The sequence below is a fragment of the Coffea arabica genome, chromosome 11e (genome assembly GCF_036785885.1).
Source record: "Coffea arabica cultivar ET-39 chromosome 11e, Coffea Arabica ET-39 HiFi, whole genome shotgun sequence".
Classification (NCBI taxonomy): domain Eukaryota; kingdom Viridiplantae; phylum Streptophyta; class Magnoliopsida; order Gentianales; family Rubiaceae; genus Coffea; species Coffea arabica.
Genome location: NC_092331.1, coordinates 58,180,226 through 58,192,578, shown reverse-complemented (window position 1 = coordinate 58,192,578; position 12,353 = coordinate 58,180,226). Strand labels below are relative to the sequence as shown.

Sequence of the window (12,353 nt, the reverse complement as noted above, 5' to 3'; positions counted from 1 at the left end):
TTCTTTTAATTTGTTGGGTTGGATGGTAAAGAGAGAGAGATTGTAAATAGAAAGTTTTAGATTTAAAAACTCTCACTTACCAAAAAAAAAAAAAAAGGAAAAAATATACATATCATTTAATTTGTTTATTATTTAGTATTTTCCTTTTTCTTTTCTTTTTTCAGAAAAAAGGTAAAAATTCAAAAGTACGGCGCCGATCAATAATTCCAATTCACTTTGGCCCAGTTGCCGCATCTTCCACTTCAAAACCCAGAACCCAAACCCGAAACCCAAAAGCTCTTCAACCTGCTTGAGCTAAAACATCCCTCAAGATCCACCGTAGCTCGCCTCCTCCTGTTATTGCCACTGAAAAGTTGGTCTGCGATTGTGTAAGAGATGCCTTCAATGGCTGCAAATAATCTCCCACGCAAGAATGATACTTGTAATAATAACCATACTCAGAGCATTGAAGCTGCAAAAGGGGACTTCGTTACCAGGTCAGTTCAGCTCAAAACGCCGACCAACACACATTTATTATGTTGTCTTTTTGATACGTATATGCTCGTGCTGAAATATTAACTTTGTGTCTTTTGGGGATTTTGATGAATATATTTGCAGGAGGCAGAGGATTCAGCAGCAGAGAAAATCTCTCCCAATAGCTTCAGGCAATTACTTTTTTTTTAAAATTTTTTTTATTGGGGTGTTAAAGTTTTGATTTTTTTGGACGATGCTTTAGTATCTAATTTGTAACCCACAAAGTTCAATTCACTTTTCTCTCTTTTAATTTTCTCCCTAGTAGTGGTATGATGGTCGGGAGGTTATATCAGCTTTTATTTAGTCTTGTGACATTCCATTCGAGGGACTTTTTTCCGGATATTTTTTCTTTTCTGGGGAAAAGTTTCCCTTTTTTAACCGTGCTACTTGGATGGGGATTGTTTTTTGGCACCAGGGTTTTATTTTATTCATTTGTAGTCAAGAGAGCGTCTTATATTGCTTCAATGCATGTAGGAAGTGCAAATTCTATTTGCTTTCTGAATGAAGGTTTCCTGTTAAAATTGCGTATGGAGTTCTAGTTCACATGCGTGTAACCTTTTAGTGAGATGTCTCAGAATCTTATTAGCTTGGCAGTCAGATTTTCAGGCAGTTTTGAATAGTCCAGTGCTTTTAGGGACTTATGATGTCAATTTATTTATATTTGCTTAAAGTGATTATAATCATGAATGCTCATTTGCTTTGATTTTGGAAAATTAGTTCTCGCTGACATACAAATTCTTTCTTATTGGTTTTCTAGTTGAAAAGCTACTTGTGGAGGAGGTCCGGAATAATAACACACTCATTGTTGTTGGTGAAACTGGGAGTGGCAAGACTACACGTAAGCTTGTCATAGATTTTCTCTTCTGTAGATCTAGGATGTTTAAAATGTGTGACGTTACCTGTTTAGGCATTTGTCATGTAGTCTACTAAATCTACTATATTCAGCTGAAAGTCGTGATTTCATCTTTTCGATGTTTTTTTTTAAATGGTTAATGCTCAGTAATTCATTGCTACGAGATGCCACTGTATAGCTTGAACTTTTGCGACAGTTTTTCTGCTTTGTTACATGAGATTCTGTATCTTTGTCTTTGAAGCTCTGTTTGGTGTATGTGAATAGACAAACTTGCATAAATACATTGTTATACAGGCTTCTGTTTTTTTGTTACAAGTAATTCTTGACATGTGGTGTGCAACTTCTTTGCCAAGCTTGGCAGTTGCACTTATGATCTTTACATGGAACTCTCCATCAGTGAAAGACGGGTACTCTTTCTGTCCATCATTTGCTGATACAAAATTGGTTTACTAGCTTGTCTAATTATAATGGAATGATTAAGCTTTTGAAACGCCACTGTTTAGTTTCTGTAATTTAACTTTATAAATTAAACAATTGATTTGGGGTCTGCTTGGATGGTGTGCTTTTTAGGAGTTTGTCTAAAATTTTACTGTGGTTTAATGTACTTGTCTTAGGAAAACTTTGTTATTTATGCAGAACACCCCCTTCACCCACCACCAGCAGCAGCACCTCTGCAACCCACCACCAGCAGCCACCCCCACCCATCCCCTCTCTCCTCTCCTGCCCTTTCTCCCTCTTCTAACACCGGCACCCCCTCTTCCCCTCGACTCACTGTGCCACCCCTTCCTCTTCTCGCCCGCCCACTGCCCGCTCCTCCCTCCCCCCTTACCCACGGCCCCGCTTCCATCGCCTGCCCAATCTAGAAAGAGGGTGGAGGAAAGGAGAAGGGGAGAAAAGGCAGGAGGAGGGAAAGGAAGGGAGGAGAAAAGGAGCAGGAGGAAGGGGAGGGAGGGAGGAGAAGGGGAAAAACAAGGAGGCGGGAGAGGTGGCAGTGGTAGGGAGGGAGGCAGTGTTGGTGGAATGGTGGTGGGTGTTTTCTAGTGTTTTTTTTTTGTTGGTATTTTTCTTAAACTTGTGGTTGTTTTAGAGGTTACTAAAGATGGAGTTGTAGAAAAAAAATTGTCTTTCTAAAACATCCCTAAAACAGGGATGCCAAACATATTCTTGAATTGGAGGAAAAGTATGAACTAGTTAACTTCTTTTTATCATTCATGTCTAAAGACTCTAAACAATGTATCCTGGAGATAATATGTTATTCATAGAGATTTTCTGGTCTTCTATTTGCGCTAAAAATTTTGAAACTTTCAAGTATCGCAATTCATTTTCTTTTTCCTCCTTTTCTTCTCCCAGCATTCACCTCTTTTTCTTCATGAAAATATTTGCCAAGTATTCTTCCTAAAATGCTGTTTTTTGGGTGTGACATCATTTATTTTGCAATCAGAGTTGCCTCAGTATCTTTTCTATGGGGGATTTTGCCGTGATGGGGGTGTCATTGGCATAACTCAACCTAGACGAGTTGCGGCTGTATCAGTCGCAAAACGGGTTGCTGAGGAATGTGGTGTGGCTCTGGGCCAAAAGGTTGGATATGCTATTAGATTTGATGATATGACCTCAGCCTCAACAAGAATCAAGTACATGACTGATGGATTGCTGTTGAGGTACATTGTATAGCTGGTAATTTAGTTATATTTTTATATATCTGTGTTTTTGCAGTTTAAGATAGTTCAGGATTTACCTAACCTTTTGGGGATTAAGCCTATTGATAAATATCTAGAAGTTTGGTAATATCTTGATCTAAAAGACACTGTTTGTAGCAAGAAAGAATCAATTTTTACTGCTGATTGCTACTTTCAAAATGTGAATACAATTGTGGATAACAGGGAAGCATTATTGGACCCGTGTCTCTCGAAGTATTCAGTTATTATTGTAGATGAGGCTCATGAGAGAACAGTCCACACTGATGTGTTGCTTGGTCTGCTGAAGAGTGTGCAGAAAACAAGGTCCAGTGTCAGTAAAGTAATGAATGGTCATGCCCAGAATGGGTTGCTAATGGGAGCAGAAAATGATAAGAGTTTCTTGATGCCATGCCATGGCAAGAAATTATCTCCACTAAAGTTAATTATCATGTCTGCTAGTTTGGATGCACGGGTTTTTTCTGAGTACTTTGGTAGTGCAAGAGCTGTTCATGTCCAGGGCCGACAGTATCTAGTTGATATACTATATACGCATCAGCCTGAGTCAGATTATCTAGATGCAGCATTGATAACCATATTTCAGGTGGTTTGTCGATCTTTCTTTGGTTTCTTTGTATCTATCCACAGTTTTTGTGGATCATCGTGTGATACTTACTGGTTATTTTCTTAGATCCATATTGTTACAATGTTCAGAGGTAGTACACTAGTTTATTTGTGCATTTCCTTTTCTTCTACAAAATATCATTGATACTTGGTTATTTAGCTGCATATTTCTGTTGTACTGGGCCTGAGCAATGAATAATGCATTCTTATTCTTTTCGGCCAAAGTAATATACCGATAACAGCTACTAATTTAGTTTTATGTTGACATATGGCCTTCCCTAGAATTTTTGCTGAAGGTTGCATTTTTTCTTCTTTCCTTTCCCCCTTCCCCTCTGCCTAGATACATTTGGAGGAGAGTCATGGTGATATACTTGTCTTCCTGACTGGGCAAGAAGAGATTGAATCTGTTGAGAGGCTTGTCCATGAGCGCCTGCGACAACTACCTGAAGGCAACCAGAAGCTTTTAACTTTTCCAATATTTTCATCTCTTCCCTCAGAGAAACAGATGAAAGTTTTTATGCCTGCACCTCCTGGATTTCGGAAGGTAAGTCTTGATTGTACAGTTTGAGCTGATTAAGTAGGTTGATTGGATGATTTTGGTTTGTATAGATAGATACAGATGTTTGTACTGTTGGTCATGTTATAAATAACTGATTTGCTTCATTCCTGTCATCCTTCAAAGGAAGCAAAAATAGTGTATTATCACTTATGCAAATTCCTCAAAATTTACTTTGCATTGAACTGTTATTTGCAAATCCTTTCTGGCCATTAGCTTTGCTGGAGATCGATTTTATACTAATCATTGTCCCAATTCTATGACTCAGTAGTTGAAGAGTTGTACAATTGGATTTTCTTTTTTTGCCAGAGTTGCCATTTTTTATCTCTAGTAAAGAATTCCTTGATACTTTATTACCAATCATGCCTAGATGGTACAGATTCCTAATTATCATACTTGACTTCCAATTGGATATCCTAACTTTCCTGTTACTCAGAATTTGATTTAATTTCCCTGTCAGACAAGTCTACTAATATTTGTGACTGAAATTTGTTTATTTGTGACAAGAATTTGTTTAATTTGTGACAGAATTTGTTTAATTTCCCTGTCAGACAAGAATTTGTTAATTTGTAACTGAAATCATTTCTTGGATGTTTAGGTAATATTGGCCACTAATATTGCCGAGACATCGGTGACAATACCTGGGATCAGATATGTTATTGATCCTGGTGTGGTCAAGGCCCGAATCTATGACGCTGATGCAGGAATAGAATCTTTGGATATTGTGAAAACCTCAAAAGCACAGGCTCTTCAAAGGAGGTTGGCTGTTAAAGAATTTATTTGGGCCTATATGGATGTGTATATATATATATATATATATGCTTTGCATTTTGAGGGTGTGTGTGTGCATTTTTTTTTTAATTTCTGCCACAAAAGGCATTTCTTGAGGGATGGGGAATTGTTTGAGAACTTCATTTTAGTTTTTCCTTTGTTAGCTGCCAGCAAAGATCTCTATGTCTCTCTCCAATCTGTTTCTCGAGGTAGGGCATAGGGGGTTAGAAAATGAATGTTAGAAAGACAAATCCATTGTGGATTAGTACAACGGAATATGGTTGTGGCCAAAAATTACGGTTTCATCAACAAGCAAAAGTTGTTATTGAAAGAACACTACAATTGGCAAAGGTAAATGTGCTAAAAATGTTAACTGGATAGGATGCTAAAATAGTAATATAAAGATCTTTTAACTACTATAGTTCCTTATCCTACTGTCATTCAAACTTTCATCCTCTGTTCTTGCAACTGTAGTACTTGATTGAGCAGTCTCAGATTCTCAGAACTTGAGTTCTCCGTTCTTTTTCTCCCACCGTTACTATCTGTTCCCAGGTTCAGTTCCTGCCATCTTTTCTTGCTTTCTCATCAATATTGCAAATGGGCAACAGATTTGTATTTACAGGCCCGGGTGACCTTCCTCCATTTATTGGTGAATTTTTTATTTTTTATTTTTAAAATCAATTCGGTTGGGAGCAGTCCTCCATATTGTTACCCACTGGAGCTCTGGTGAAACTGTTTGGTGTGCTCATCTGATTCTCTTTGAAAGGACTCCAAAGTGATGACCTGTGTTATGCATTGTGATTATCGTCTTTCCTGTGTCAATGATTATAGCTCTATGGTTTTACCGATTAATAGGGGATTTTGACATCTAAGAAGCTATACTGCAGTGGACGTGCAGGCCGTGAAGGACCTGGGAAATGCTACCGTCTCTATCCAGAGTCTGAATTTGATAAATTTGAAGATTCTACGACACCAGAAATCAAAAGATGTGACCTCTCAAATGTTATTTTGCAGCTCAAGGCTTTGGGAATTGATGATATTGCAGGGTTTGACTTCATTGACAAACCAAACAGGTAATTGTCAGATTAAAGGATAATATGGCAGTTTGCTCTAGTAGATAATTGGTTTACAAGGAGCTAGAATGCTACAACGTGCTAAAAGTTTCCCTGTGAAGCAGCAATCCTTTATTTTATGCATCTCTGAGTTTTTGAATTATTCATCATTGTAAGTAGGTATCTGTATTGCACTGATTGGATAATTAGCTCCATCATTTTGGCTTCACAAAGATACTGCTTATTAGCAGCATGACATTAATTAGGTCTCTACTGGTCAAGGTATAGCTAGCTAACTAAATGTTTCAAGAACATATCAAAGAAGTCTGTGGCTTTCTTATTTACATTGTTCTAATGCTTGTAGGTGTGTTTGTTCAGCACATGATTTACCAGATTCACTTTGTTTCACATTCTGTCTGAAATTTCTTTGAGGGTTTCTAGTTCTAAAATGTTGATTTGTGGACTGATTATGCTCCGCAATGAGTTTGGTCGGCATGTTATTTGTTTATGAGTAAGAAAGAAAAAAGAAATCTGTATTACATTTAAGGACTTTTCAATAGATTTCCATGATGATTTTTTTTTTTTTTTACAGGACTGCAATAATTAGATCACTGGAGTCATTATTCTTATTAGGTGCTTTAACGGAAGAAAGTAAACTCACTGATATAGTTGGACACCAAATGGCGAGGCTGCCGCTAGAACCTGTGTATTCTAAGGCTCTCATTCTTTCAAGTCAGTTCAATTGCTTGGAAGAAATGTTGATTGTTGTTGCAATGCTTTCTGTGGAATCTATATTTTATGCTCCTCGTGAAAAGTTGGAAGAGGTACATTTCTGTTCCTTTACATTTGTGTAATCTAACTGTTGAACCAGCACCCTACGAAAAGGGTATTTTCTAGGTCCAATTTGCTTGGATGTAAAAAACTGACAATAGGCAACAGGATAAAAAGTATTTTTGTCTGGTCTATTTGCATTAGCAAACAGAACAGGTAAGAATTATGCATGCTGTGCAACAAAATAGTTCATAATAATTTGAAATTGCTTAATCAAAATGGTAAGGCAAGGCACCTTTGAGTTTGTAATGGCTTTGTCAAGTACCAGAATATGTAGATGATTTTATCAAAATTTATTTTCGTCTTCTGGGACTAAAGAAAATGATATTTCTTTTTCAAAAGAGATGCACAAAAAATAAAAGGATTTTGGATTCTTTTGATTTCATATATTGGTTAAACTGGCTGTACTAAGGTTTTGTTGACATCTATGTCCCTTTTTGTTCATTGGCCATTATAATTTGCTCATGATCTGTTTATGCTTTGATGAGGATAGGCTATATAATTTTCTGCAAAGAATATGGTGATGCTGTCTTTGTTGCAAAATTTAGAGGAATGTATGTATGGCTTCCGTCACCTTTGTGGCATTTAGATTTCATCTACTCTTCCATAAATATGTAGAGTTCTAGGACTTCACTGATTTACTTAAGTCCCTGCATTATGTTACATTTGATGACAGTTTTAAATTTGTCGTCAGCAAATGTTGCATCATCTTGTAAGACTTGAAATTGACTGAACTATGGAAAAAAATCTACTTTCTCCGTATGGTGGCACAAAATTGGAAGCCACCAGTGAACGCCTCAAGGTATCACAGTCAACAGATTGAAGAGTTACATGATTATCCTGCAGCCAAATTAAGGGCTTGCTGTTTGCAGTACTTTTGCTTACAAGCTATTTTCACTTTTAGGTCTTCCTGACGATTGCATCTTCTGCGTATTTCATTGTTCGATTTTGCCTCCATTTGCAAATATAATAACCTGAATTGATCCTTCTTTCTCTTGTGTAGTCACGAGCTGCATTGAGGTGCTTCTCAAGTCCAGAGGGGGATCATTTAACTTTGTTAAATGTCTTTCGTGCTTCTAATGAATTCGTGGTAAAGAACAAGTTGACCCATAGTAAAGAAAAAGCTGAGAAGAACCTGAGGAAATGGTGCAAGGATAATTTCATTAACAGCCGGTCCTTGAGGCATGCTCGGGATGTTCACAGGTTAGTACATGTCTCTTTTCAGATGCTAGAAGGAAAATTAAGTACCTTCAATGTACTTCTGGTTCAAATTTACTTATCTTTTGTATTGAAGGAGTTGCTTCAATAGACTAATTTACCTAGCATAGAAACCTTTGTTGCTTTTCTTCTTGACAAGTAAACAAGCTTTTCATTTTCTTGGTCTACTATTATGTATATTAATATTCTTGCTTCCATCTTCTTGTTTGCTGTTATCTAGATTTATTTGCCACTTTCCGCTTTACATGTAAATATTCTTGCATGTCCTTAATGATTTCCATTTGCAGTCAAATACAGAGAAATGTTGAACAAATGGGGCTTCGCATCACTTCATGTGGAGATGACATGCTTGTATTCCGCAGATGTCTAGCTGCTTCCTTTTTTCTTAATGCAGCTTTAAAGCAGCCAGATGGTATGTACAGGTAGGGGATTTAATATTGGCTCACAGATCAACCAGTAATAAAATCCTAGTATCCTTTTCATGTTTCTGTTGAATATCTAGTCAATCTTTTTCCCTAATGCCTCTCTTATCCTATATTAATGCACAGGATTTTGTCAAGCGGTCTGATGGTCCAAATTCACCCTTCGTCTGTCTTATTCCGGAGTAAACCAGAGTGTATCATTTTCGATAAATTAGTGCGAACCAATAATAATTACATTCGCAACATCTGTAGGATAGATTACTTGTGGTTACCTGAGTTGGCTCCACAATGCTATGGCTTGCGGTAATAGAGCTTTTGATACCCTAAGGTAAAATAATATCTTTTATCATACTCTGTTGCTCATACAACTACTGCTTGAGCATTATTACACTTGTTACCATGAAATTGTGAATGCTTATATCTTGGGTTCAATGTTGACACAATGAAGTTGTTTGTTGCTGATAAGTGAGCCGTTATGAGCTGGAAGATTTGGTTCTATGGTTATTTGTGGCTTCATTTTGTGTTCGTTAAGCATAAAGGTTTGTGTTACTGGAAATATTACTACCATCTATTTAATCCTAATGGGATGTTAAATTGTCTCCTGAAATGACTAACAGTTGCACCAAAGAGTGAGGCATGTTGCTTTCTAAACTGTTAATTGAGGGGTGCCGGATTTATGTGGTTGTTTAGATAGAGGTCTGCTTTGTGTGAAAGAGGCACTTGAGAGAGAGAGAGAGAGGTTTTGGTTCAAGACTTTTTGGTTATTACATATGTTTGACATACACATGCATGTATTTGTACGTGTCTTCATACTTATGTCTGTATTGTCCTTTTGCGTGTACTTGTATATAGTCCTTACACATCATCATGTGCCCCTCCCTTTGTATAGGGGTGTGTTTTTGGTCTCTTCACCGTCCCTACGCTTCTATATCAGTTATTTTTTCATGTATTACCCTATATCTCATCTTATGCAAGAACTTTATATTTAATTGTGCATTGATAGACCTACTGCCTATTCTTTCATTTCATACCAAATAGATATCTTGGCACCTATGACGTGTCCTCAACAAAAGTAAAGGGAAGACTACTGGCTAATATGAGGACTTCTCTGTTGGTGTCACTTTAATTACACAACTGATGTACCTTTTTGATCCATTTACTCCAGGATGTTGCATGGGTCTCAACTTTTAATGTAGCCAAGCTACCATTTCGTGACCTAAGGGTTCTCTGTCTCTAAAGCAAACTATACTCTCTAGTATAGTCCTCAAGTACAACAAGAACGTAAACGTGTTTCTCTGCAAATCATGCTGCCAGTCTTTGGCAGATCGAGGTCTCCTAGCATGAATCGTCTAGTGTGAAGGTTTGAGATATTTACAAGTTTCTGATGGCCTGGAGCCCTAGACTAGAATTTTGTGGACACAATATTCTCCCATGGTAAGTTCCTACTTACTTGGAAGCTCGAGTTAAAATGATTGAAAATGCCCTAAGCTGTGTAGAAATTCTCTTTTGGGCTTTAATGCTTCCTGCCATCATCAAATTACTTTTATGTATGCAAATTTCGACTCAGATGATCTACTCTTTTTGTAGAATTTTATGGGCAAGGAAATATATTGGTTATAGACATTATCTGGTTTCTCTTTCCTGCATTGTCTGCAGTTCTGCATACCGGAGTCTCGCGCTAATTTCTTATCAGCTATCTGCCTGTTTTATCATTCACATTTCATTTTGTAGGTTCTGGATGGAAGGAGTACAAAAAACTCGAGGCCTCTCCTACCTGCAAGATCTCAAGTGCAGTAACTTTACCAAGACCTGAATGTGGTTTTTTAAATGGACTTGCATACTGCCCCCCTTGGCTTCAGCAAGACCTGTCACAGTGGCATCATATTTATTCACAATTTGTGGAGACAATAATGCTATTGATGTATCATACTACATGAAACCACGAGGTTCTTGAACTTGGCAATTCAGAACTCGTTTGCACCATCTTAACATTTTCTATGTATACTGCTCTCTTCTAAACAATTCAAGCTCATCACATGTAGCAAGTGTGGTTTCCAAACAATTTCATCATCAAACTCTGGAGCCGAGAAGGTAATTAACGAAAAATGATCAGACCTCCTTCCGCACTCTGCTTGGACGTATGTCGTTACATGCAAACTTTTCAAGATAACCGTCCTCTAATTTTCTCAAATTGTACGTAAGCTTACAAAAGCACAAGAAACTACAAATGTTAAAATGTCAACATATCGTAATCTACTTGAAAGTGACAATACATTATTGATTGTAGCCTTCAACTCTGCGTGCCTCTGGTGTGACCTCAGAACTGGCAATACAACATATGCAACTGCACGTGAGCTGAATCGCGCGGAAGTATTAATATGCTGCAGCCTGTTGGCTCAGAAACGTTTTAAGAGTTGGAGAGGCCAAAAAGGTTTTATGGTCCTTACCGAAAGAACCAGATGAACTTTGTATGGCCGAAGTGTCTTGAAAACCGATTATGGCAAGTGAGAGCGATTAAATGTAAAGTTAGAAATTATGAGTGATACCTATTAGATTAAGGTGGCGTTTGGTTCGCATTTTGGAATCGGATTCGAATTTGAGATCATTCATTCTGGATTCGGAATGGAGTCAATCATTCCAATACATCTGTTTTGTTCAGTATCAGGAATGTATATCATTACTATATTTGATGTTTGATTCGTTGGCTTTTTCGAAGTGGGATATAAGAAATTTTTGCTAATTAAATATATCAGTATAAATGTATTAGTAAATTTAGTATAACTAATTAATAATTTTTATTAGTAAACATGTATAATTATTAGTATAATTGATAATATCAATTATATTACATATACTAATTTACATTATATAATACATATAACTAATAATATCATTTATTATAAGTTTGTAACTAATTAAATTAAATATTAAATATATATAATTAAATATAATTATACAAATATTATAGTATAAATATATAATTATAATTATATGCACATATAATATACATTTATAAATAATATAAATATATTATTATATAATATTAAGAAATGTATAATATACATTATATAAATATAATTATATTTAATTAAATAATTATAATTTATATTTATTTAATATATTATATATGTGTATATAATAAATATAAATATATTTATTATTATAAATATATTATACTAATTATACTAATATTATAATAAAATATTATAATTATAATAGATATTATATATAATTATATATTAATTTTTTAACGGATAGCGGGACCGACCCTGTTTCTAAATGAGAATCAGACTTATTTTGTCCAAAATCCTTTAGATTACTAGGAAATTGAAAAATTTTAAATTTTTATATATGATTCCAAAATCTCAATTTTAAAAAGTAGTAATCCAAACAATAATTACGAATTTATTTCAATTCTCCGTGCCAAACGCCACGTACAGTTATCCATATCAGCACAGGGACTAGTTTACTACCGACTATGTGACGCTACACTATGTTACTGGGAGAAAAGCAGAACATTTTCCGAAACCGACAAGTTAGATTGAACAGTGAGCGGAGCACTCTCTTCTGATAGAATTTTGGAGCTCCTGCTTCTGGCAGTTAAAAACCAATCAACACCTAAGTCCTTCCTGTTGGACTTTCTTGGCTTTCTTCGTCCATATTTGCAATCTTTTAGCAAAATGTGACCCTCATCTGGCTTCCCATGCTTCTCGCTGCCTCTTTCTCTGTTTCTCCTTGCTAAGTGGAACCCCTTTTCATGAAAATTTTTGAGCTCGCCCTACTTCAAATGCAAGTCCTTTGACCAAAAGTTCTAGGAGTTAGGACTTCGGTGAGAAGAAA

At 36.2% G+C, this 12,353-nt stretch overlaps 1 protein-coding gene across 8 annotated transcripts; it reads left to right on the top strand.

Annotated features, from left to right (window-relative positions):
• The first annotated feature begins 167 nt into the window (after window positions 1–167).
• On the top strand, window positions 168–10,558 carry LOC113719088 (pre-mRNA-splicing factor ATP-dependent RNA helicase DEAH10-like). 8 transcript variants are annotated; one of them, XR_003454745.2, is made up of 14 exons: window positions 172–476; window positions 598–644; window positions 1,271–1,351; window positions 2,808–3,024; window positions 3,247–3,643; window positions 4,004–4,207; window positions 4,818–4,978; window positions 5,878–6,063; window positions 6,635–6,866; window positions 7,877–8,076; window positions 8,379–8,513; window positions 8,640–8,841; window positions 9,679–9,947; window positions 10,245–10,558. XR_003454745.2 is itself a non-coding variant. In XM_027244113.2 (13 exons), exons 1-12 carry the CDS (start codon window positions 376–378, stop codon window positions 8,818–8,820), a joined length of 2,142 nt encoding a protein of 713 aa, XP_027099914.1. In that variant the 5' UTR covers window positions 172–375; the 3' UTR covers window positions 8,821–8,841; window positions 9,679–10,558. The 8 variants fall into 8 exon arrangements, 2 of the variants coding, with proteins under 2 accessions (XP_071928311.1, XP_027099914.1); XR_011825172.1 differs by lacking the exon at window positions 172–476 and adding an exon at window positions 2,003–2,392 and having other exon boundaries at window positions 592–644; window positions 2,819–3,024; XR_011825174.1 differs by lacking the exon at window positions 172–476 and adding an exon at window positions 2,003–2,392 and having other exon boundaries at window positions 592–644.
• The last annotated feature ends 1,795 nt before the right edge of the window (window positions 10,559–12,353 follow it).